Source organism: Lagopus leucura, unplaced genomic scaffold (genome assembly GCF_019238085.1).
Source record: "Lagopus leucura isolate 7727_CA_CO unplaced genomic scaffold, USGS_WTPT01 Super-Scaffold_100037, whole genome shotgun sequence".
Classification (NCBI taxonomy): domain Eukaryota; kingdom Metazoa; phylum Chordata; class Aves; order Galliformes; family Phasianidae; genus Lagopus; species Lagopus leucura.
In genome coordinates, this window is record NW_024962286.1 from 84,537 (window position 1) to 107,977 (window position 23,441).

The following is a 23,441-nucleotide window of genomic DNA, read 5'->3' on the forward strand; positions in this document are numbered from 1 at the left end:
GACAGGCTGGGGGAGCTGGGCTTGTTCAGCCTGGAGAAAAGAAGGCTGCAGGGTGACCTCAGTGCAGCCTTTCAGTACCTAAAGGGAGCCTGCAAACAGGTGGGGAGTCAACTCTTGGAAAGGGGAAATGACAGCAGGACAAGGGGCAATGGTTTGAAGTTGAGGCCGGGAAGATTGAGGTTGGATGTCAGGGGGAAGTTCTTTCCTATGAGAGTGGTGAGGTGCTGGAACAGCTGCCCGGAGAGCTGTGGATGCCCCGTCCATCCCTGGAGGTGTTCAAGGCCAGGTTGGATGGGGCCCTGGGCAGCCTGGTTTAGCATTAAATGTGGAGGTTGGTGGTCCTGCACGTGGCAGGGGGTTGGAACTTCGTGATCCCTGAGGTCCCTTCCAACCCTGGCCATTCTGTGATTCTGTGAGTGGGGATGGAAAAGATCTGAGCGGGCAGGAGATGAATGCGAGTCAATGCTGGAACCGAGGGAATGGAAGCACACAGAGGACGGGACCCCATCACCTCTGAGGATCTCACCCCTTTCCTGAACACCGTAACACTGCTCGACAGAGCGGCCCTAAGGGCGGACACGCGGCTGAGCCCCGTCACCCTTCCCGGTGGGATTCAGCAGCCCGCGGTGAGGGTAAGGCTGCCCTCGTGTGGCTGAAGGGGAGAGAGGCAGGCAAACAGCGACGAGAAACCCGCAGATCCGTTCAGGTTATCGGGTTCCGCGCCCTCTGCTTCGCTCTCACTGCCGTCTCAGCAGCCGCCCGGTGCTCCGCCCCCCCTCCCGGCTGATCCCCTGCACCCGCAGCCCGCGCCGCAACTCCCAGGACAGACGGCGCTGCGACGGCAACGCAGCGCCCTTACGTGACGTACGTTACGTGATGACGTCACGCGCACAGCAGCTTCCGCCCGCTCGAGGGCGCGTAGCCCCGCCTCCCTCCACTCCGCTTCCGCTTCCGGGTGAGGCGGCCGTCATGTCGGCGCTGGCGGCCAACCCCAACAACCCTGTGGTGTTCTTCGATGTCACCATCGGCGGGCAGGTGGGCGGCGGGAGCTGCGGGCCGCCGCGGTGCCCGCCCTCGGGCTCCCCGTCTCTGGGCCGAGCGAACCACGAGGCTGCAGCCGCTCTCTACGCGCTGCTCCCTCCGTGCCGTTCCCCGTCCCCTTGGGTGCTCCGGAGGTTGCGTGACTTCTCGCGGTGGGGTGGCGGCGGCTGGGAGCTGCGCTGGGGCGGGGGGGAGCGGGGCGGAGCGGGCTAGCCGCCTGAGCCGCCGCTGTTTGTGCAGGAGGTCGGCCGCATGAAGATCGAGCTGTTTGCTGATGTCGTGCCCAAAACCGCGGAGAACTTCAGGTAGGAGCAGCTGGCGGCACCGCGGGCTCGGCTGGGCGCCCTGCCTGGCAGCGGGCTGCGAGGGGCGTGCGGGAGTGCGGTGGTTTCAGTGATCACCGCACCCGCCTCAGTTCTGTGTCCCCACAGTGTTGCCCGTGCAGCATCCCTATCACCGGGAGAGTCCACGTGGGCTGAAGGAGAAAGACCGCGGCCCCTCTCTGCTCCCTCTGTGGAGCTTCCGATACACTCAGTTCACAGAGGCAGCACTTTCATGTCATGGTAAAAACCTCTTTGCCGCCCCGTTCTCCATCTCTGACAGCAGAATTCACCACCTGGACATTCCAGTTCTGGAGAAGAGAACATAGCCTGTCCTCTGTGAGACATGGTGCCCTGTTCCACACTTTGGGATTGGTTTTATTTAACAGGTTGTTAAATATCCAGACTTTCTCAAAACTCCATTTCCAAATGGAAGCATTGAGTGGTTATCAGTGATTCTTGTTTCACCCCCACTGAAATAAGCCGAGTCCTGCACAGCATTCAGTGCGCGTTGCTGAGTGCCACCCTCTGTGTCCTCAAAATTCAGAAGTGGTTTATGCTTGGCTTTTCTGTGTTTTTTTCTTTTCCAGGCAGTTTTGTACCGGTGAATTCAGGTATGCGAGTTATTTTTTCCTTTTGCCCACATTCTCAGACACACTGGGCTGGGTGCTTGGAACAATGACCCACTTGGAAGTTTTCCTCACTGTATTGCTGTGCAATGGAAGAGTTTCAGAAATCTCTGATGAAAGCACGCCTGGCTCAGTGAGTCATGGAAGTCTTTTCCTTTGGGGCACAAATGCAGTCATACTCCTGTTGTTCTAAAAATGCCTTGCCTGAAAAAAAAACCAAACACATTGTGGCCCAGATGTCTGTACTGCAAATTGGAGTGGGATTCTTTGAGATGGTGAAATGCGTGCTGCAAACAGCTGTGCCCATTCGAGGCTTCCCTTGGCCTCTGGTAGCATCAGTGCAAAATTAGGATCCAGGATGGGCTGAAGGAGGTGGGTCGGTAGGTGATACATTAAGCCAGCTCCTAATGTAGGGGGCAACCCTGTGGGAATGTGACTTCCTGGGAGGGTTCTGTGGTGGGATTTACAATGAGTTGTAATGATTTTCCTTTTTATTTCCTTGTAGGAAAGACGGTGTCCCCATAGGTTATAAAGGAAGCACTTTCCACAGGTGGTACTTCTGCTTTTGTTTAGAGATTAACAGCACGAGGTGGCTTTGAGACCTGCCTCGAGGGTGCAGCTTCTGCTGTCTACCCTTTGGGTGTTGTCAAATACTGTCAGTGCTCACTGTTTGTAGACTGTAGCATTCACAGTCATTCACAAGGCATTTTTCTACTGGGAGCTAAGTATTGCTTTACTTTTTTAGGGTAATAAAGGATTTCATGATCCAAGGAGGTGACTTTGTAAACGTATGTACTACTGCATTGCTTTTGTCCTTTTCCTGTGCTGTACAGCATGCAGCTCGTCCTTCCCCCTGTTTTCTCTCTCTGACAGCATGACTCACTATAAAGCGAGGGGCTTTTCAAACTTGCAGAGGTTTTTCTTTCCACTCTGTTGTCCTTCCCGTTTCTCCTTTCCCCCCAGTAAGAGGCAGAGATCTCCACTGTGCGTGTGAGAAGAGATGCTTAAGTGCACAAACCAAGAATCTCTTCCAAGAGATCATTTTGAATCAAGTCAGGCTTAATAAAGAAAGTGTGTGTTAAGTGGAAAGGCAATAAGGGGAGACAGGCTGCAGACAGAGTAAATGGGGCTGAGATTCATGATCCCTGAGGTCCCTTCCAACCCTGGCCATTTGTGATTCTGTGGTAAATTTCACTGTCTGTGCTGGATTCTGTTTGAATTGCTTGTGCAGCTTTCTCTGAAAGGTTCCTCGCTGCCATTGTGCTGAAGGGTCTCAGTCCTTTGGCAGAGCACAGGAGCCTCTCTGCAGTGCAGCAGTTATGGGCCACGCTTCTGTGGTTGATAAATCAAGTCCTGAGGTCTGAGTGCTTGTGCTTGTAGTAAGGGCAAGGTGTGTTGACTTGGAGGAAAGGAATGAAACGTCTAAATGTGTTCACCACTGGTATATATAATGGCAGTGCAGCATCTCTTTTTTGGGCTGAGTTTAGCACGGTGATTTTGCTTATTTCAAGTTCATGCTGCAGAGCTGATGCTGTGGCTGACTAATTGCCTCTCTTGTGCAGGGTGATGGCACTGGAGTAGCCAGTATATATAGGGGGCCTTTTGCAGATGAAAACTTCAAGCTGAAACACTCTGCTCCTGGCCTGCTTTCTATGGTAAGGATAAAGTGAAGACTGGGAGCTTTTGCTATTTTCTCTCTGCCTTTTTCCTAAATGTATAAATTGTGTTTGCCAGACAGTAGGAATCTGTACAGTGGGATGGAAAGTGTGACAGACCTGTGTTGTAAGTTACCAGCTGGAAGATTGGTTATGGTTTGAGCAATGCAGGAGTCCTCATCCTCCAGCCTCCTTTCTTCTTACCTGTTGGAGCTCAGGAATGTGTTTTGTTTGCCCAGCTTTCAGAATGACTTGACAATTGCAGGTCTTGTACAGTGATGAGTGAAGGGTCTTTTTCTTCCCTTATACTGTTGTTGAACACTGACCTTAGTGAGGAGAAAACAAAGACTGTGGAGTTTCAGAGTCACAGCACTGTTACTGTGCTGTCTTTTAGAACATTTTTCCCCAGAGTGATGCTGCAGTCACTAAAGATGTTGTTGTGTGCTTGCACAGAGCAGCAGGACCTGACCTGATAGTGCACCATGTCCAAGCACAGGTGCTCTCCTGCAAATGTGTCTTGTTTCCTCTGGCTTATGAATCAGTAAGCTTAATAAAAGACAGTGAGGCCATTTCTGAAGCAGCAGCTCTTTCCAATGTCAGATCTCTCTGCCTCCAGCTTTGGGGAAGTCCTAATTTGTAATGCTTTGCATTTTGATGTTTTCACCCCGCAGGCAAACAGTGGCCCAAGCACTAACGGGTGTCAGTTTTTCATCACGTGCTCCAAGTGTGACTGGTTGGATGGAAAACACGTTGTGTTCGGTGAGTACAGCCTGGCATGCAGAGTCTTGGGCAGTTCCTGTGGCACAGCTGCTAAAATAAACAGCTGTGGACTGCTTTTTCCTTCCCCATCCATTGTGCCAGCGGAGGTATTTGTGCAGCCAGGTATTGAGATGCGTCTTTAGAAACATTTTTTTCTCAGCTTAACTTTAATCCAGATCAGATCCTTGATCGTTGTGTCACTGTTAGTACATAAATCCTTGTGCCAGTGCAGATGGGACGAAGGATGAGGGGATGGATGCCTTCCTACTCCACTGTCAGAGTGGGGCTGGCATCCAAATGGAGTTTCCAGCTGAGTTTGTAGGTATGAGATGTGCTTTCAGAGGATGACTGACTTTTCTGTGCTGCCTCTTGAGCTGTAAGATTCCAAGGCCAGGCCTGAAGCTCTTGTCCTGCTCACTGCTGTCAGTTTAGAGAGCCGTGCCCAGGGAGAGGAGCAGGAATTGGATGTGCTGGGGAAGGCAGCAAAGGTTAAAGCACAGCCCTGAGGTGGATGCGTTTCTCATTTCAGGTAAAATCGTTGATGGGCTGTTGGTAATGAGAAAAATTGAAGTAAGTGGGATTTGCCTTTTTTCTCTGTGAAATCCGTGTTGGAAAGTCATGGGAGGGCAGCAGTGGTTGTTGTGTTCTCTCCTGTGTAACGAATACCAGGGAATACCACTGACAATAACTGGTGTCATCAGTTGTCTTCACTGCAAGATAATAGGAAATCCGTTGTGAAATAGTCTGTCATTCAGATGGACTTTGGAAATGCTGTGCTCCCATGGCTGCTGCTTAGGCTTTGAGCAGGGATTTTATTCCCCCAGCTTGATTTGCAGCGCTTTGCATTTGTTCAGGAAGCTGAAATGAAAAGCTGTTCCATCAGACAGGAGTGTAAAGCAGATCGCTTCCGTGCCACTGCCCAGGATCATTCAGTGGGTGTCAAACCATCAGTTCTGCTGATGTGTGATTGGCAAATCTAATTAGAAAAGTTAAACCAATCTTTTGATGAGCTGCCAGGATACGTTCAGATAAATAGGAGCACTGACTGGGTGCCATGGCAGGGTGGTGAGCAGGTTTAACAAAGGGCAGTTGCTGACATCGTGGCACAGCTCTGGGTTGGGAAATGTGCACGAGGGCCTCTGCCATCAGAGAATGCAAAAAGCAGAGCTGCCAACCATTAGGTGTCTCTGGGTTTGCTGTTTTGATGAGATGTAACCTTGTATCTGTCCCCAGAATGTGCCCACAGGACCGAATAACAAACCCAAGCTGCCAGTTGTGATCTCTCAGTGCGGGGAGATGTAAAGCAGTGGAGTAGGAACGGGGTAAGTCTCAGGTTTCTGAGGCATCCGCTGTAGTTGAACAGTGGGTTTCTGTGCTCCTTGCTTCTCTCTTGACTTCTTGTCACGTTCGCATGAGCTTGCAGAAAGTTGGCTCAGCTCAGTGAACCATCACAAAGTGCTGCTTGGATAGCATGATGTTTTTTATCAGCTCAACTCCCTGAAGCAGTTTCCCTTCAGTCTACATGAAGACCAAAGGCAGCACTAAAGGGAAGTGATTTTGTGGCTGCAGTCTGAGGGAAGACGTGGTCAGCCCTGCCTTGGATGGGGTTAGGTTGCCTTGAAGCCTCAGCTTCAGAGAGCGGTGGATGAAAAGGGGTCTGCAAGAGGAATTGAGCTGGGGTTGCTCAGGCAGGAGGGAGCGGACGGTCGTTTAACCTGCAGCTAAGTGCTCTCTGCTGTTGCTGCAGAAAGCAGAGCATCCATGTGTGGTGCAGACAGGGATCAAGAGCAGTGCTGCAGAAAGAGAGGACTTAAGCCTTCCTGCTCACTGCAGCCATAGGGCAGCTGCCACGGGAGGGCTGAGGAATTGCTGTGTTACAGAGCCTTACCTTAATTGAGAAGAACACCGCTGTCCTCATGCAAAGGGAAACGTTTCCAGCATTACCCAGGCTTCATTTTGCTTAAACCAAACAGGTGCAAGGCTGAACTTAGACTAACACAGAGTATTCTGTTGGCGTTTTCACTAGAAAAATACCACAAGCATTCGAGCAAATCTGACCAGATTTCAGTGTGTCAGGCTGCAGCTTATCAAAAATCTGCTGTATGAGCCATTTGGTTGCTGACTTTTCAAATTTCAGCAGGCAGGCACTGACAAAAGCACTCCACACAGTTTTTAACCCTCCTTTATATGATTTCCAAAGATGTCTGGAATTACCCATGAAGACACATCCCTGCTGGCATGGTAAAGCCTTTCAGATTTGCAGTGCTTCAAATGCTTCTGTGTGATGAAGTGACAGTATGGAATGCAGTCACTCGGTGCTTCTGGCCTTTATAGGCTTTTGGAGATGGGGGGCAGCTTTGTTAATAGGCTTTCTTGCAGATGGAAAGAGCCTTGCTGATGTGTTGGGTCCCCTTCAGGGCTGCCCTCAGGCCCAGACCTATTGATCGTGTTTCTTTGGAGCCTTTCTGTATAATCTCTGGTCAACATCCAGCTGCATATCTTCAGTTTGCATCTGCTTCCTTCCCAGCCAGGTCTTAGGAAACATCTTTCTGCACACTGCTGCCTTTCGGCTAGCTCTTGACAGGAATGGGGTTTATCTCCCCCACCTTCAGACAGTTAAATGAGTTATTTGTAAAGATCTTTAAGATCAGCCTGGAGAAACAGGCAGTGTTGGTTATGAATTCAGAGCCAGGCGCAGGTGCTGGAGTGGAGACTTGTTTGCCATGAGCTGGTGCACGCAGCAGGCAGAACCAATTCAGCACCCAGTGCTGTGCTGCAGGATGCTGAAGGTGGCTGCTGAGCACCTGGGACAGTTTGTTCTCCTTTGTTTCAGTGCTCCCTTGTGGGTGGATTGGCCTTTGCCAGCTCCATGCAGCTCCAGCTCCAGCCAGTTCCCCTGCTGCTCCAGTCCTCCTCACAGACTCCTGAAATCATGAAATAATTGGCATATATCATTTTTTTTTAAGTATGTTGAAATGTAAATAAAGGATTTTGTTAAATATTTGCATAGTGGATATCAGTAAACGTGCCTGGGAGTGGATTCTGTGGGCAAAAAGGCATACTGCCTTCCCTATGGTGTGTGCATTATCCCAGCTGATTCGGTACAGAATGTTTCCTGTGTGAGGTGGTGAGAGGCATTGCTGCAGGGCATTTGCTAAGGGGAAAGCAGAAATGCAAGGAACACACCTGAGCTGTGCTGCAGCAGCTCTGGCTGTGAAGCTGCCCTGGCAGAGAAGTTCTGGGGGACACCTTTCTACATACAACCTTATTGAAGCTCAGGACAGGATAAAGGCATGATGGCCAGGATTTTCTGGGCTCTGGAGTGAGTTTTGCTGTTAGCCCTCACCTGGCACGTCCTGGGCCAAAAGGCACTGGGCTCTTATATGCCACAGGTGTGAGAGGAATTGACATGGGTGTTAGAAGGGTGTTGATGGAAGGTCTTTTGGTTAGCGGGCAGAGAATGAGCATGCCATAGAATTCAGGGCTCCTGAATGGTTGCAGAGAACAGAGGTGAGGCTGCAGGTCTGTGGAAAAACTGTCATTGTCAGACTGGGTTTGCAAGCTCACCTGCTGGGCAGCTCGAAGTCACCCTTTGTGGGCGCTGGGCTCCAAGGTGAGTTTTCTCTGCAGCAGATTAAATATCAGAGAGGTTGGACAGAGTCTGTTCTGTCAGGTGCAGTTGCTTTGTCAGTCCTGATCTGCCCCGTCGCTCCTCTCCTCGTGCAGCAGAAAGCTTTGTGATCTGTGCCTGAGGTGCAGGAGCGGGGCTGGCTCAGGGAGGTGTGGGCTGACGCTGACGTGTCAGAGGACAGATCCTGTAGGCATGCTTTGGTGTCATCTGCTACGTAACGGCTGCTCGAAATCTTTAGGGCAGGCTGTGGGATTGCACAGCTGCTGAGGATGCTTGCAGTTTATTCTCTCCTGCTCAGCGTGTCTCACTTGTACCTGCAACATGCCAGGTGATGAAGGAAACAAAGCAAAGGATCCCATTCCCATCCTGGCTTTACATAGCCACGATTTCTCCTAGGAGACAAGGGTTGAAAATTCCTCAACCAGAGGAGGAGAAAACTTGGGTAACAGCTGTGAGACAGAGGTGAGCAAAAAATGAGACGCTCAGCTGTTGCTCATGCTCAGGGAATGCATCTGGATGCCCTTTCCCTGTGGGGTTTAGGCGTGAGCCTGACTCCAGGCGGCTCAGAGGAGCTCTGCCTCCAGCTGCAGTGCTGAGGTTCACAGTTCTGGCTGTGGGTACCCAAATTCACTCTGCTTTCTCACCAGGGAAACCAGCCTATTTCTGGGTCCAGGCTCAGCAGCGTTTTCTCAGCCTGATGTATTTCTATCACTGTGATCAGCCAGTTGTACTTCCTGCATAGCAGGGGTTACACAGCTTCCCCAAATTAATATCTAACAGTGGTAAATCCATTACAACCTCTTGAAAGTTGTGCCAGTGGTTAATTGTATCCTGTTACATTTATCTACCTTGGACACTGAATATACTGAGTTTCAGCTTCCCAGCCTGTGGATCTTGCTGTTCCTTACTTGCTGGCTAAAAGTTCTCTCAAACACCAATATTTTTGGATTTAATTTCTTGTGATGAAGTCACCCTTCAGTCATGTGTGAAGCAAATTCTGGAATCTGCTGCAGAGCAGATGATTGTTATCCTCTATCTGAGCTCCAGCATCATTCTCCAATGGTGGGCACTGCAAACGGAGGCAGTTTGACTGCCTGTTACTCATCTGAACTTCACGTTCACCTCCAGCCCCTGCAGTGTGCCCTTCCTCAAAAGCTGCCCTGAGCTCATAAGCCATCAGGAGACACATCTTTATAGGCTTCATCACTGAGATTTGAAGATTCTTCCCGAGTTACTGATAAAACTGATAAGCAGCTGTGACTCCTTTGTTTTATGTGACCCCTCTAATCTATATACCATTGTATTTTCTGACATAGAATCACAGAATGCCTTGGGTTGGAAGGGACCTCAAGGATCATGAAGGCTCCAGAGGATGATCAGGGGGCTGCAGCACCTCCCCTATGAAGACAGGCTGATGGAGCTGGGCTTGTTCAGCTTGGAGAAAAGAAGGCTGTGGGGTGACCTCAGTGCAGCCTGCAGTACTTAAAGGGAGCCTACAAACAGGAGGGGAATCAGCTCTTTGAAAGGGGAGATAACAGCAGGAGGGGAAATGGTTTGAAGTTGAGGGAGGGAAGATTTAGGTTGGATATCAGGGAAGTTCTTTTCTATGAGAGTGGTGAGGTGCTGGAACAGCTGCCCAGAGAGGCTGTGGATGCAGGGAAGGGTTGGAGATTCGTGATCCTTGAGGTCCCTTCCAACCCTGGCCGTTCTGTGATTCTGTGAATCTCCAACCCTCCCACTGCATGCAGAGCAGTCAACTCCACGTTTAATACCAGACCAGGCTGCCCGCGGCCCCATCCAACCTGGCCTTAAGCACCTCTGGACCTTGAACACATCCAACCTCATTTGAAGGAGGGAAGATTTAAAACCATTTCCCCTCGTCCTGCTGTCATCTCCCCTTTCCAAGAGTTGACTCCCCTCCTGTTTGTAGGCTCCCTTTAGGTACTGAAGGCTGCCGTTCGGTCACCCCGCAGCCTTCTTTTCTCCAGGCTGAACAAGCCCAGCTCCCCCAGCCCGTCTTTGCAGCCCCTGCAGCTGAGCTCAGCACGGTTTGCTCGCCGTTTCCCGGCGGTGTCTCGTGGCTGAGGGCAGGGCTGTGAGTGTGCGGCCAACCACGACTGGAGGGCAGGAGGAGAAATGGGAGACAGGATGGCTCAGTCACAACAAACCCAGCGCGGTGTCCCTGCGGGCGGAGGCACGGAGGTGTCGCTGGGAAAAGGCTAATTAAAAACCAGGCTTTGAAGAGCCCTCGGAGCCGCGGCCCGGCTCTTAAAGAGCTCAATTAGAGGCGTTTGCCTCGAGGAAATGTAATGAGAGCAGCTCCTCGGGAGCGGTGCCACCACAGCTCAGCTGTCCCCGGGGCGCCCGGGCACTGCGCTCTGGTGGCACCGCTCGGTTCGTCGCGGCTCGGCGCTGTGAGGGGCAGCGGCCGGGCGCGTGCCGAACGGCTCCGACTCCAACGCCTGCCGCGCCGCGTGGCCGCGCACGCTGCCCCCGCCGGGCCCGCAGCGCCGGGAGCCTCGGCCCCCTCAGCGGCGGCGGCCAATCAGAGCTCGGGGGCGGGGCGCGGAGGTAGGCGGGAAGAAAAAGAAGCCCAGCAACCGCCGGCCGAGCGGCCAATAGGAGCGCGGAGCCAAGGAAAGGCAGGTAGTGCGGCCAATGGACGTTCGGTAAACGGCCGCCGCCGGGAGAGGAAAAGCCGGCGGGATTGGCTCGCCGTCTGACGGGCGGGGCTAGCGGCCAATAGAGTCGCGCGCGGGCGGGGCGCGCGGTGTGGCTAGCCGGTGCGGGCCGCCATTGTGGCCAGTTCGATCGGTATCGGGAGCGGAGAGCGGAGCTCAGCGAGCCCGGAGCAGGGAGCAGCCCCCCCCACGGCCGGCCTCAGTCACCATCACACCGCGGGAGGCGGCGCAAATAGCCAGTCACCACCACCGTCCGCACCGAACAGCCGCCGCCATGAGCAGCGAGGCCGAGACCCAGCCTCCCGCCGCCCCCGTCCCCGCGGCGGCCTCCGCCGCCGCCCCCGCCGACTCCAAACCCAACGGCGGGAGCGGGAACGGGAGCGGCGGCCTGGCCTCGGCGGCGCCTCCCGCCGGCGGGGACAAGAAGGTCATCGGTGAGGGAGGGAGCGGGCCGCGGGGCGGGGGAGGGCCTCAACGGGCGGCGCGCGCGCCCCTTCCCCCCTCCCCTCACATCCCCACCCCCGGGGCTGCGCGCGCCCTTCCTCACAGCGCGGCGCGCGCCCCCCTTCACCCGCGGCGGCCGTTGGGCGCGCGCCCGCTCCCCCTTCCTCCCCCCGCCCCCCTTCCCCTCCGCGCGCGCGCCGCTCGCCGCCGGGCCCCGCGTGTCGTTGGTGGGGGCGGGGCGGCGCGGCTCAAGATGTCCGCCACGCGGGGCCTTTGTGTGCGCCGCCCCGCCACGTGCCGCCCCTGACGCTGCGCCCCGTTCTCTCTTCTATTTCTCCTTCGCCCCCCTCCTCTCCCAGCAACGAAGGTTTTGGGAACAGTGAAATGGTTCAACGTACGGAACGGTTACGGCTTCATCAACAGGTGAGCTGGGCGGCGCGGGGGTGGGGGGAGCTCGGGACTTCATCCCGCGGTGGCGTGGCCCGCGTTAAGGCCTTTCCTGCTGCTCGGGGCGTTGGCGTAGGCTGTCAGCGCGCTGCGGTGCTCGTTTAGACCTCTCTGTGAAGTTGAGCGGGACAGGCGGTGCGGAATTGGGCAGAGGGGATGTTGAGGTTCGATGAGAGTCGTGCAGCTGTGGAGGAACAGCTGTGGGCATTGGTGCGGGTGAGAGGCTGAGCTGCTGAGAGGAGCTCTGCGATGAGGGACCTGGGTGTCCTGGTGGCCAGCAGGATGACCATACCAGCGGTGTGCTCTGGTGGTCAGGAAGGCCAGTGGGACCCCACAGAGCGTGGCGTGCAGAACGAGGGAGGTTCTCCTCCCCTCTGCTCTGCCCCGGGGAGGCCACATCCATAGCAGTGGGCCCAGTGCTAGGCTGCCCAGTTCAAGGCAGGCAGGGAACTGCTGGGGAGAGCCCAGGAGGGCTACAGAGAGATCAGGGCCTGTATGAGGAAAGCTGAGAGGGGATCTGATCACTGTTTCAAGGTATCTAAAATGTGGGAGTCAAGTTGGTGGGGGCAGACTGTTTTTGGTGGCATGCAGCAGCAAAACAAGAGGCAGTGAACAGAAACTGGAACACAGGAAGTTCCGTACTAGCACAAGGAAGAACTTTACTGTCAGAGTGGCAGAGCACTGGAGCAGGCAGCGGAGGGAGGTGGTGGTGTTTCCTTCTGTGTGGATGTTAAAGACCAACCTGGATACCCACCTGTGTGACCTGCTCTGGAGAACGTGTCTTAGCAGGAGGTTGGACTTGATCTCTAGAGATCCCTTCTGATCCATACAATTCTGTGATTATGTGATGTCCAGTGGCATTGATGTCGGTTAAAAATAGCGGTGGATGCCTAAAAGGAGGTGATCCTCAGACAGCTGTAAGCGTATAAGGAAATGTGCAAGATGCAGATTTCTTGTCTATCACAAGACCACAGAATGTAAGGAGGCCTTGAGAAACGTGCTGTTAGGATTCCTTCTCTGACAGCAGTTGATCTAGAGAGCAGTTCTTCCCTCAGTCAGTTTGGAGTGCCTGTGGGTGGTGGTTCTGCAGAGGCCATGTTTCCAGAAGGCGTTGTCATGCTGCACGCCCTGCAGGGCTGTTCTCTGCCAGGACCTTGGGATGGGGAAAGCCCTAGGGCAGCCCTGTTTCCTGCTGGAGGTCACTGCTGCTTCTCTCCTGTGTGACAGCACGTGGCTCTGCTGCCTTAGTTCCATCAGTGTGTTAACTTGGAGAAAGATGCACAAAATGGGAGCTGGGGGACTTGAAATCCACCATGGCAGGGTTTGACAGGAAGCTGGGGAAATCTTCTCCAGGGGAGCAAGTATTGGTACTGATGATTCTGTGGAAGTTTGACCTAAATGCCACCTTTTCATCTACCTGTTACACTGTGGCCTGGTCTTAAGCCTCTGAGCTCCTTGGCTGGCCGGTGAGCAGCTCTACAGCCTTGCCCAGTGTGCGTTCCCCACGTGGTGGCTGAGTGTCAGGTGTCAAACAGCTGGCAGAGCTGCTGCAGCATCCCAGCTCCTGGAGGTGCGTGCACAGCTACAGGTCGCTGCTTTACCTCTGGGGAAGGCTTTTCTGTTCCGCTCGTAGCTGAATGCTGCTGCATGAGTCAAGCACGGAAGCGGGAGCAGCTACTTAAGGCATCTGAATGGCTTCCCTGCTCGTATTATTTTGGCAGCTGTTTAATCCCTGAGGTTGCTGTTCCTAATGAGAAACGCAGCGTGAGCTCATGTGCTCCAGCTCAGCTCTCATCTCTTGATAACGCTTCTGCTCCCAAACGGCTCGGGCTCACCGAAGCTGTGGAGCGTTGCCTGGGTCTGCCTGCAGCTCACATTGGCTGTGGTTGTAGTCTGTTGGTGTGTGTTAGTATTAAGGACGTTTATTACTGTTTTCTGAAATATTAGGTTGAATTCTGTCGGTTGTTCCTTGCAGTTGTCAGTGTAATAAATGAACGTGCAGGCAGCTGAGTTGCTCTTGTTGCCATAATTGGAGCTGCACGCTGATATCTGGCTTTGTATTTACAGCTTTGCTGTGCTTCCTTAATCGCTGCTTGCTCTTCTGATTTTTTTAAAGAAGAGATTAAAGATATTGAGAGCATCGTCTGGCACCGAGAAGAGATGAGTGTCTCACAGGGCCTTCAAAATGGGCACCTCCTGTTCTGTTTCCTATTTTGTTTGCAAAGTACTGATCGTTATTCCCACATTATCCATGTGGCAGCACATGTACTTCTCCTAGATGGGCTTAGTGCAGAAATCCTGTGGCAGACGCTGGGTTATAGAATGAACCAGGAGGGTTTTTAACAAATCACGTCTCCACCTTGGTCTGGTTCAGCGGAACAGAGTTGTTTACTGAGCCAGAACTGCAGTGTGCTCTTCAATGGGAACTGTGATGTAGAAAGGGCTCTAAATGAAGTGAGGAGCAGCTGATGTGCTTGCAGGAATGGGGCTCGGGAGCAGTGTAGGGCATCCGCACAGAGCTTGGATGGTGAGCAGTTACCACTACTGTGCTCTCAGCAAGGGCAAGCACCAGACTGAAGGCAGGCTCTGGGCTTCCCTCAGGTCCTCAGTTCTTGGAACACCTGCGATCTCGTGTTGAGAACAGAAGCATTAGGCTTTGTAAGAGCTGCTGGGTGCTGCCTGGTGGGCCGGGGCTGAGCTGCCTCCTGAGCTGCCTACCTTCTGTAGCCTGCTGGGCTAACTGCTTTCCATCAGCTCTGCAGTGCTTCCTTGTGGAACTGCAAATGGGGGTGTGGTGCTGTGTGACAGCGCAGCTGTGACTCGGGTTGAATTGTTTCAGAGTTGTTGCTGTGTGTTAAAGCTGTGGTGAGGAGTCCAGGTACGAGCACTGCAGTGCCGGCTGTGCCTGCCGTGTACATCGTAGGAAATGAAAGGCACTCGGCGGGTGATTCGTTGGTCTGTGCAATGACTTGAAGTGAGGCTGTGGCAAGGCTCAGCCCTGCGATGTGAGCCTGAGGGTCAGCTGCAGGCAGGCTGTGATGGTGAGCATGGCTCTGCAGCAGCATGAGGACAGCTGGGGCTGTGCTCAGTAACTGAGAGCAGGAAGCTCCCTGTGCCCACCTGCCTGCCAGCCGCGCTGCTGCCCTGTGGAGTGCTCATGGATGCGGCCTGCAGGAAGTGGAGCTGGGGAAGCAGGCTGTGTGTGCTGCTTTTCATAGCCTGTGATGTCACATCTTCCACTGTGCTGTCCCAGGTATCTGAATTTCAAACTGGGCCAGCGCGCTGCTGGTCTCACATCTGAATTTCTGTTTCGTGCTGTCTTGCAGGAATGACACCAAGGAAGATGTGTTTGTCCATCAGGTAAGATGTGTTGGGAGCTGAAATGTGCTGTGCCTGACCCTAGCCAAGTGGGGTGGAGGGGAAAGTGGAGCTGTCGCACTTCCCCGCTGGGTTTGCACATCAGGCAGGCTGCTTTCCCACCTTGTGCTCAGCTGTGGCAGTGAGGTTTCCTGTCTCTCCCCTAAAATCACTGCTTACGTGCTGAAACGTGTGGACATGTTTTCTGATGGATTTTATTCCATTGAGGGAACAAATGGACCTGAATTGTGTTGCTGACATTAATTTGTGAAGTTGTGACACTTATTAAAAAGTGTTTGCTGAGTAGAATGTAGCTGAGAGCTGTGCTTACAGAGCATTCAGCGACTGTCAGAAATGCAATCTGCTGCTGAACAGCGTAGGAAATAACTCCAAATAAGCTCTTGTAATCAGTGCATGCACCTAATGAGAACACACAGAGCACTTAGTGAGAAACTTCTGATATTTTTGGGGGGCAGCTTTGTATCTCCAACTGGAAGCATGTGGGCAGACATTTCCAGGACAGCTTTAAGGCTGCGCCAGGTAGGCCAGAGCTGTATTGAAGCACACACGTCTTCTGGCTTTGAGTTTCCACTGTGGCTTAATTGCTTGTCCACGAGGATGCCTTAACAAACCAACAGTTAGATTCCTTCCCCCAGAACACCAACACAAACTTCACTCAGTAGCGTTTTCCCGCTGTGCCTGTGAGTGTAACTTTGCCATATTTGTTGTCAGACTGCCATAAAGAAGAATAACCCCAGGAAGTACCTCCGCAGCGTAGGAGACGGAGAGACCGTGGAGTTTGATGTGGTTGAAGGAGAGAAGGTAAAGCTCTGGGTGTTCTGGGAGCGTGCAGGGAGCAGCTCTGCGGGCTGTGCTGTGGTGCTGTGGTTTGAGCAGGCGCCCGATGGCATCCGGGGAGATGAATGGTTTACAGATGGGATGCAGGTGGGCACCGAGTGGCTCCGGTTTGCTGCTCGCTGCTTACCTGACCTCTCTGTGCTCCTCAGGGTGCGGAGGCAGCGAACGTGACAGGGCCTGGTGGCGTTCCAGTGCAAGGCAGCAAATACGCAGCAGACCGTAACCATTACAGACGATATCCGCGTCGCAGGGGTCCTCCACGCAACTACCAGCAAAACTACCAGAACAGTGAGAGTGGGGAGAAGAACGAAGGAGCAGAGAACATCCCGGAAGGCCAAGCCCAGCAGCGCCGTCCCTACCGCAGGCGGCGGTACCCACCTTACTACATGCGTAGGCCCTACGGGCGTCGACCACAATATTCCAACCCTCCCGTGCAGGGAGAGATAGTGGAGGTAACGCACAAGATGTGGTTCCTTTGCAGGGCTGCGTTTTATCGCCCTGCTCCAGATGCTGGAGATGTGCTCTGCAAGGCTGAGCAGTGAGATAAAACACAGCTGTTGGGTACAGCTGTGGGACGGCAGCGCGCTGGGATGCGTGTTAAGTTTTGTTAGGAGTGATGGGGCGCAGAGGAGCTCTGCAGCGCTGCTGTCGTGCGCTGAGGCCGCCGTCACCTCGCAGCCCTCGGTGTGGTTTGTCTGCCTGGCTGAGAGCGCTTGTTGCCTCGTGTCTTCCAGGGTGCTGACAACCAAGGTGCAGGAGAGCAAGGCAGACCAGTCAGGCAGAACATGTATCGAGGTTACAGACCGCGATTCCGCAGGTATGCTGCAGGCCGGCTCTCGCTGTCGCCTCGTGCTCTAGCAGCACGGCCGGAACGCCGCGGCGCTCAGATGCTGCATGGTTAAAGCCCAGCTTGACTTTCAGGGGTCCTCCTCGTCAAAGACAGCCTAGAGAGGATGGAAACGAAGAAGATAAAGAGAACCAAGGGGATGAGACCCAAGGTCAGCAGCCACCTCAACGTCGGTACCGTCGTAACTTCAACTACAGACGCAGACGCCCAGAGAACCCTAAACCACAAGATGGCAAAGAGACGAAGACAGCCGAACCACCAGCTGAGAACACGTCCGCTCCCGAGGCCGAGCAGGGCGGGGCTGAGTAAACGCCGGCTTAACATCTCTACCATCATCCGGGTGAGCGCCGGGCTGCTGGGCGCGAGGTGACGCAGGGATCTCTTGGTCTTGGGCGCTTCCCTCCGAGTTGTGCTTTGCAGGCTCGTGTCAGTGGTGCTGTGCCTGTTGCAGCTGAAGTGGCTGCACTGCTTGCTGGTTCTGCAGAGCCAGCTGTGAGCTTTTGCTGTGCGAGTGCTGGGTAACTGGGAGGGCTCTGCTACCAGGCTTTAATTTTCCCTGGTGGAATGAATATTGCTAACCTTAAAGCCTCAATTGCTCTCTGCTATCAAAGTTCACCCACAAGAAGCATTTTGATGCTGGTATGGTGACCTGAAAAAGTTGTGCAGGTGTGCACAGACACTAGATATTACTCAGGCCTGCCAGCATTGTGGCTTTGATTGCCCTGTGTGGCTTTTCCACCTCTACATGTCTGTTTCTTGTAAATGGATGTTGAATTTGCAGCATTTTGGTAGGAGCTTCTCACCCCGGAAGGGCTGGAAATGGTGGTGGAGGGGCTGCAATGGGAGGTGTGTTCTGCAGGGACCTCAGTGCTGTGCTGAGGCGCTGCTGGGCTGCCTGCAGCGCACGGAGGTCCCTGCTGAAATCAGAGCTTTTTGCTCATTCTGCCTTCTGTAGTCATTGGCTCTTTGCTCTCAAAGCAGGCAGGCCTGTATGGAGCCGCGAGGTTCTGGTGAGGGGTGAGGAGTGCTTTCTCCTGGGTTCCTCTGCGCTCACTTGTGATGGAAGCTGCCAGCTTCCATCCCTGCGCAGCAGGCTGCTGTGCTTGAGATTTGTGTGCGTGAAAGCAGCATGAATGTAACTTGTAGTTGAGCCTCTATCTGAACACCTCAGTGCCATGATGTGTCTGATGGGCCTTTATTTCTCTTTCTTTCAGTTTAGTCATCAAAGAAAAGACTTAAGAAATGAAGAAGAAAAGAAAATGAAATTCCAGCAATAAGAAATGAACAAAAGAATTGGAACTGAAGACCTTAAGTGCTTGCTTTTTGCTGTTGACCAGATTACTAGAACTATCTGCATTATCTATGCAGCATGGGGTTTTTATTATTTTTACCTAAAGAAGTCTCCTTTTGGAAACAATAAGCACGTTTTTTAAAAGTCTGTTTTTTCTCAATACACCTTTAAAGGTTTTTAAATTGTTTCATATCTGGTCAAGTTGAGATTTTTAAGAACCTCATTTTTAATTTGTATGAAAAGTACGCCTGATTTTTTCAAGTCAAACTGCAAGCATCTGTTAATAAAGGTCTTAAAGTTAATGACAGCGTGCTCTTGGTTCTTTCAAACCCACCTCTGTGAGAACAGCTGAGAAAAAACAGCTGGGAATAACTGCTTTAATTGTTCAGCGTTAAGTATTTGAATATTGGAACTGCAGAGCCTGCGCTGCTCGGTTTGCGCCCTCGGCTCTGCTCGGGGGTAAAAACTGCTGGGTGAGGAGGTGCTTGAGGTCATCAAACTGTTCCCAAAAGCTTTTGGGGACGGGAAAGGAGAAACGCTCCTCTCCTGGGGCGGTGCAGGGCGCTGCTGCTCCTGGCTCAGCAGAGGAAGCGGCGCTTCCAAAGGCGAGCGGCTGCGGAGTCCGGGAGCAGCGCAGCGAGTGCCGCTGGGTCTGACGGCCTGAGCGCCGAGCTCTGAGCGCGACCTGCAGCTTCCCTTTCTACCCGCTAATGAGCGCTCTGCTTTTATCATGCTAATGCTTGTTCTTAATTGCTTTCCTGTGTGCTCGAGCACCAGCCATTAGCAGCCCGGTGCGGCTGGGTTGTGCCCTATCTCCGTGCCTTTCAGCGTTTCCAGCTGCCAGTGGAGCGGCGGGTTCCTCCTGTAGGAGCCATTCTTGGAACGCGGAGCTGTTGCACAGCAGCTCGCGGTGACTGCAGGGCCGCGAGGCTTTCCCTCTCCCTTTCCCTTCCTTTGGGTTATAAGCTGAGCTTGAAATCGAGGCAGATCCACCTCAGCAATGGGGAGCGTGTTGGTTTGTGGTTTTCAGAGCGGTTTGTGAGTGAAGAGGGATAATGGTTAATTTGGAAAACGCTCCTTTACGTGTGGGCTTCAACACCCGGCTTTGAAGGAGCACCTGTTACTTTTCAGGCTGCTTTGTGTGCAGCGATGGAGTGGCACACAGATCACTGCTCCGAGCTGCAGCTGCAGCGTCACCCTGCCTGCTGCGCGGCCGGCCCGGCAGCCACGTGGAGTCAGTGTTGCTCTGTGCAGATGAAGCTTTTCGCTGAATTCCTCCACAGCAGCGATGCGGCAATGAGTGCAGAGCTGTGCTGCGCCCACAGAGGCATCGAGCATTGCTGGTACAGCTGCAGGGTACAACAGGAGCTTAAGGCACTCTGTCCACTGCGGGGCAGTTGGAAGAGATGACCTGGAAGTGCCCCTTTCAACTCAAACGATTCCATTCCCCAAGGCTTCTTATCTTACTGTGAGACGTCGCTGAGCTGCCCCTGTGGGTGACGGTGCTTTGATGAGGGGGGCTGTCCTTGGCTGGGCTGGGTGTGGGAGCTGCTGCTGCCCATCACACACGGGAGTTCATGGTGTACATCTTGGTGGTGACAACACGGCGCTGAGGTCCCTGAGGATGGCTGGGTGCTGGTGGGAGAGACAGCACTCCATTCAGGGTGTGTGTGTGTCGCCCCGCATGGCTGTGCCACGGACATGGTGACACACAGAGAGAAATGAACCTGGATGGCCAGCTGACACCTCCACCAGGACCTCAAGATGCCCTGGGCCGGGGTGGAGCATTTCTGCATTCCCCCTGTGCCCCCACGGGACCTATGGGGCTCTGCATGGCATGATGCAGCCCCCCCTCCCATCCCCCAGCCAGGGTGCAAATGCCAACTGCCCTTCATTTGCAGCCTGCAAGAAGCACCTGCACCCTCTGAGTCGTCCACCCCAGGTTTATCCCTGCATGACTCCATGGGGCAGCCTGGGGCAACACAGACTGACCTGTGTGGGCATGGAGGCAGCAGGTGAGCAGGACGGATGCCGCGAAGCAGCCCGTTGAGCCAGCCATCCCCAGCCAGCAGGACCACCCAAAGTCATAGTGGACCCCCAGGAAGAGGTTATGGGACACCAGCATGGCCCTCTCCACGTAGACATCCACTGCATACCACACGGAGCCCACGAGACCCAGGATACCTAGGAGGAATGGGGCCAGTTAAGAGTAAGCCGCAGAACCTCCTACTTCCCAGAAGCCCTCGGAAGGATGCCTCTGTCTCCCCGTGTCCCAGCTGTCCCCGGGTTCTCCTGACCACGCACTCGCAGTGCCAAGGATGGCACCAGCCCCGTAGCACATCTTCAGTTTGACACGAGGTTCTTCCTTGAGGAACTTGGTGCAGTCGAGCCCAAGGAGCAAAGTAGCCAAAGCCAGGCCCACCAGGAGGTCCGCCGTGATCAGCAGCGTCCGCGTCACCACAATCTTCACTGGTGAGAAATGAACAAAAAACCAGAAAGGGGACTACGGGGTGGTCAGAGGAAGTGGTGCCCCTCTCCAGACTGCTGCCTGTCCCTCCTGGACTTACCCAGCTCACTGCTAGATTGGGTTGGATAGAGCCCTGGGCAGCCTGGTCTGGTGGCTGGCAACCCAGCCCGTGGGCAGGCAGTAGGAGCTCAGGGACCTGCTAGGTCCCCTCCAACTTAAGCCGTTCCATCATCATTGGGCATCTCCATAGGATACGGTGACACGGGGACACCAGTGTCCACCACCCTTTGTGCTGCTCGCTGTATCTCACCAGGCTCATCAGAAACCTTGCAATGGGACTCAGTAAGTCCATCATCAAGAAACCACACAACTTAAGGTGCGCCATTCAGGAGCTGGGATGCTGTCACCTTCTCAAGACATTCTTGGCTTACCCTGCATGTTAGCTTAGGTAGAAGATGCTGCTGTCTGAGTCTGCTCATGTTGCCATCTGTTTGTGGCTTCTCCCTGAAAAGCCCTGAATCCCCACTTAGTCCATGCTAACTTCTGGTTCCCTTCTTCAGTGTCCAAATCTTCGTCCATAGAATCACATTATCCTGCGTTGTCTATATATAGGACAAGGGCCTGAGTTTCTCATTAAGGTCAACCCTTCACAATGAGGATCTTTTTCTCGAGGGAAATCTTAGCTGTGAACTCAAAGATGCCTTGTTGGGTGTTCACAAGAGGTTAAAGAGACTTGGTGGAATAGGCAAATGGTGCTGGAAATGGATTGCTTGACACTGTAGAGTAATGCTCCCACCCCAGACCATACTGTCCTACCTGGATGGTCTGCCAAAATGGAGTCATACTGGTCACAGGTCCTCACCCCATCCTGCATGTTGGTGACACATTCTCTCCAAAGCCCCCGGCATTTGTGACTCACCTGGAAGCAGGAGAAAGGATGCTCAAAGAGCACTCAAAACACCTCTGCTCCCCAGGGATCATAGAGTCATAGAGTGAGTTGGAAAGGACCCTAAAAGACCATCCGGTCCAACTCCCCTGTAATAAACAGGGACACCTACAACCAGCCCAGCAAAGCAGACCGTCAGGCCCTCACCTAGCTTTCAGCCACGAGCATGTGGATGCTCTACTCACCTCTAGGCTGTCATCAGCATTCACCATCCAGCAGTCGGTGCATGTGGCAAGGAGGAGGAATAGGGCTGAGAGGAGAGCGAGACCAAATGCTGTCATCTGCAAGATTGCACTCATGGAGACACCTGCAAGGGAACACGGAGATGCCTGCTGCCACCTCCCACTGCCTTGTCCACTGCCTGGGCCACAGTGCCTGGATCCCTAAGAGCAGCTCAAACGGCCTCCAGTTGTGCCAGATGAGGGCTGGATGGAAGATCAGGAAGGAATTCTCTATAGGGAGTGTGGTCAAGCACTGGAATGGCCGCCCGGTGGAGAGCTGCAGTCCCCAGCCCTGGAGGCATTTCAGACATGTGGATGTGGCACTGAGCGACAGGTTCAGTGACAGGACCTGTAGGTGAACGTGATGATTTCGCTCAGTGACCCTGAAGGCATTTTCCAGACTGGATGATTCCATAACCCTCAGTGCTGCCCCTCTGGGAATCAAGAGCTGCTTGGAAACTATTGTCAAAGAGCCTCTGTAGTCAGACCCCATTATTGGAGCACGTATCTCCTGAGATCCTAACGTTTTCTTTCATCATTCAGTGAAAAGATTACCTGCTTTTCCTTTAATGCCTTTTTAAGAAAAGCTGTGAAGTGTCAGAACACCCAAACTGGAGCACGTGGGGGTGTCCTGAGGAGTGTCCGATCCTCAAGTGGTAAAGAGGGCTGCTGTGCCTCCATGTGGTGCCTTTGGGTGCTGCTGAGCATCGCCAGAGAGCAAAGGGGACGGAACCGTGTGAATTCCATCAATGCCAGAATTGAGGGACTTCGCAGAGAAAGCAATTGAACAGCAGGTCTGAGCGGAGGGCATCACATCTCCAAGGGCTGGAGAAGACTCCTACTTCAGTGTGTTTTGCAGCCCAAGCCTTGGTGCTGCCATATGCTTCAGTGCCTGAACTGCAGCCGCTGTGTGCAGAGGTTCAAACCCTTAGGGTTTGTTTTTTACCCTTTCTTACTGACATTATTACTGACAGACCTCACCTTATAAAGCTCTTTTAAACATCCCAAGCCACCTTCTGAGCAACTCCCCGCAATCTTTCTTCCTTCCCCGAGACCCTGGCTGTTCTGCAGGCTTTGAAGAAAATCTGTTCAGCCATTTGAGTTAAATCAGGGGAAAAAAAAAAAACAAAAAACACCCAACAAAAAATTCCTTCTCTAGAGGAAACGCTCAGTCATTGTTTGCGCTTGGGTAACTCCAAAACAGCTTAGTTTTACTGCTGGAGCCTTGGCTGGTGCAGCAGGTGGTGGAGCTGCTGGTTTTGTTGTGCTTGGAGGTGTTTTATGGGGAATTAATGATGTTTGGGACAAAGGGGAGCTGGGAGGGGAGCGCTTGTTGGATGCATCTGCCCTCCTCTAGAACACAGAATCATAGAATCATGGAGAGTGGAAAAAGCTCTAAGATCATCCGGTCCAACCATCCAGCTACCAGCAACACTGCACACAGTCCAGTCCAACTGGAAGCCTTACCTTCATCGCAGCATCCAGGCTCATCCTCACTGTGTTGTGGCCATCTGAAGTCCCAGAGTGGGATTCAGTCCCACCTGGATGGGATGCGGAGGTACCCAATGGAAACGCAATGCCCACGGAGCACTGTGAGCCCACATCTGTGCTGGGCTATTTAATGCTTCTCTAGGGCATGTCAGAGCGCTCTGTGTGCTGAGCTCAGCAGGGAGCATCATGGTTAAACGCTAATTGGCTGCAAACAGAGACTGGCTTCCAAAAAACATCACATCTTGACACCCGTTGGAACCAGCTGGGGCCGTGGGAGACGTGGAGAAACACTGCCCGGGTGGGGGGCTCTGTGTTCTGGGCAAACATCCCCTGTTCTTTAATCACACCTTTTAATT

The 23,441-nt window shown here is 53.4% G+C and overlaps 3 protein-coding genes across 5 annotated transcripts; 2 read left to right on the top strand and 1 right to left on the bottom strand.

Moving 5' to 3' along the window:
• Positions 1–943: 943 nt before the first annotated feature.
• On the top strand, positions 944–7,405 carry PPIH (peptidylprolyl isomerase H). Its single transcript, XM_042883303.1, has 10 exons — positions 944–1,035; positions 1,282–1,346; positions 1,952–1,975; positions 2,496–2,540; positions 2,736–2,778; positions 3,553–3,645; positions 4,317–4,404; positions 4,934–4,974; positions 5,638–5,726; positions 7,238–7,405. The coding sequence occupies exons 1-9, from the start codon at positions 970–972 to the stop codon at positions 5,704–5,706; spliced, it is 534 nt and encodes a 177-aa protein (XP_042739237.1). The 5' UTR covers positions 944–969; the 3' UTR covers positions 5,707–5,726; positions 7,238–7,405.
• Positions 7,406–10,833: 3,428 nt separating this feature from the next.
• On the top strand, positions 10,834–17,916 carry YBX1 (Y-box binding protein 1). 3 transcript variants are annotated; one of them, XM_042883262.1, is made up of 8 exons: positions 10,834–11,150; positions 11,520–11,583; positions 14,934–14,967; positions 15,697–15,786; positions 15,972–16,274; positions 16,557–16,639; positions 16,732–17,009; positions 17,884–17,916. In XM_042883262.1, the coding sequence occupies exons 1-7, from the start codon at positions 10,991–10,993 to the stop codon at positions 16,976–16,978; spliced, it is 981 nt and encodes a 326-aa protein (XP_042739196.1). In that variant the 5' UTR covers positions 10,834–10,990; the 3' UTR covers positions 16,979–17,009; positions 17,884–17,916. The 3 variants fall into 3 exon arrangements, with proteins under 3 accessions (XP_042739196.1, XP_042739197.1, XP_042739199.1); XM_042883263.1 differs by having other exon boundaries at positions 17,889–17,916; XM_042883265.1 differs by having other exon boundaries at positions 10,835–11,150; positions 16,744–17,009.
• Positions 17,917–19,521: 1,605 nt separating this feature from the next.
• Positions 19,522–21,672, bottom strand: LOC122186603 (claudin-16-like). The gene is made up of 5 exons (XM_042883417.1): positions 21,559–21,672; positions 21,244–21,346; positions 20,265–20,429; positions 19,953–20,144; positions 19,522–19,595 (listed from the first exon to the last, which is right to left on the bottom strand). Exons 1-5 carry the CDS (start codon positions 21,670–21,672, stop codon positions 19,522–19,524), a joined length of 648 nt encoding a protein of 215 aa, XP_042739351.1.
• Between the last annotated feature and the right edge of the window lie 1,769 nt (positions 21,673–23,441).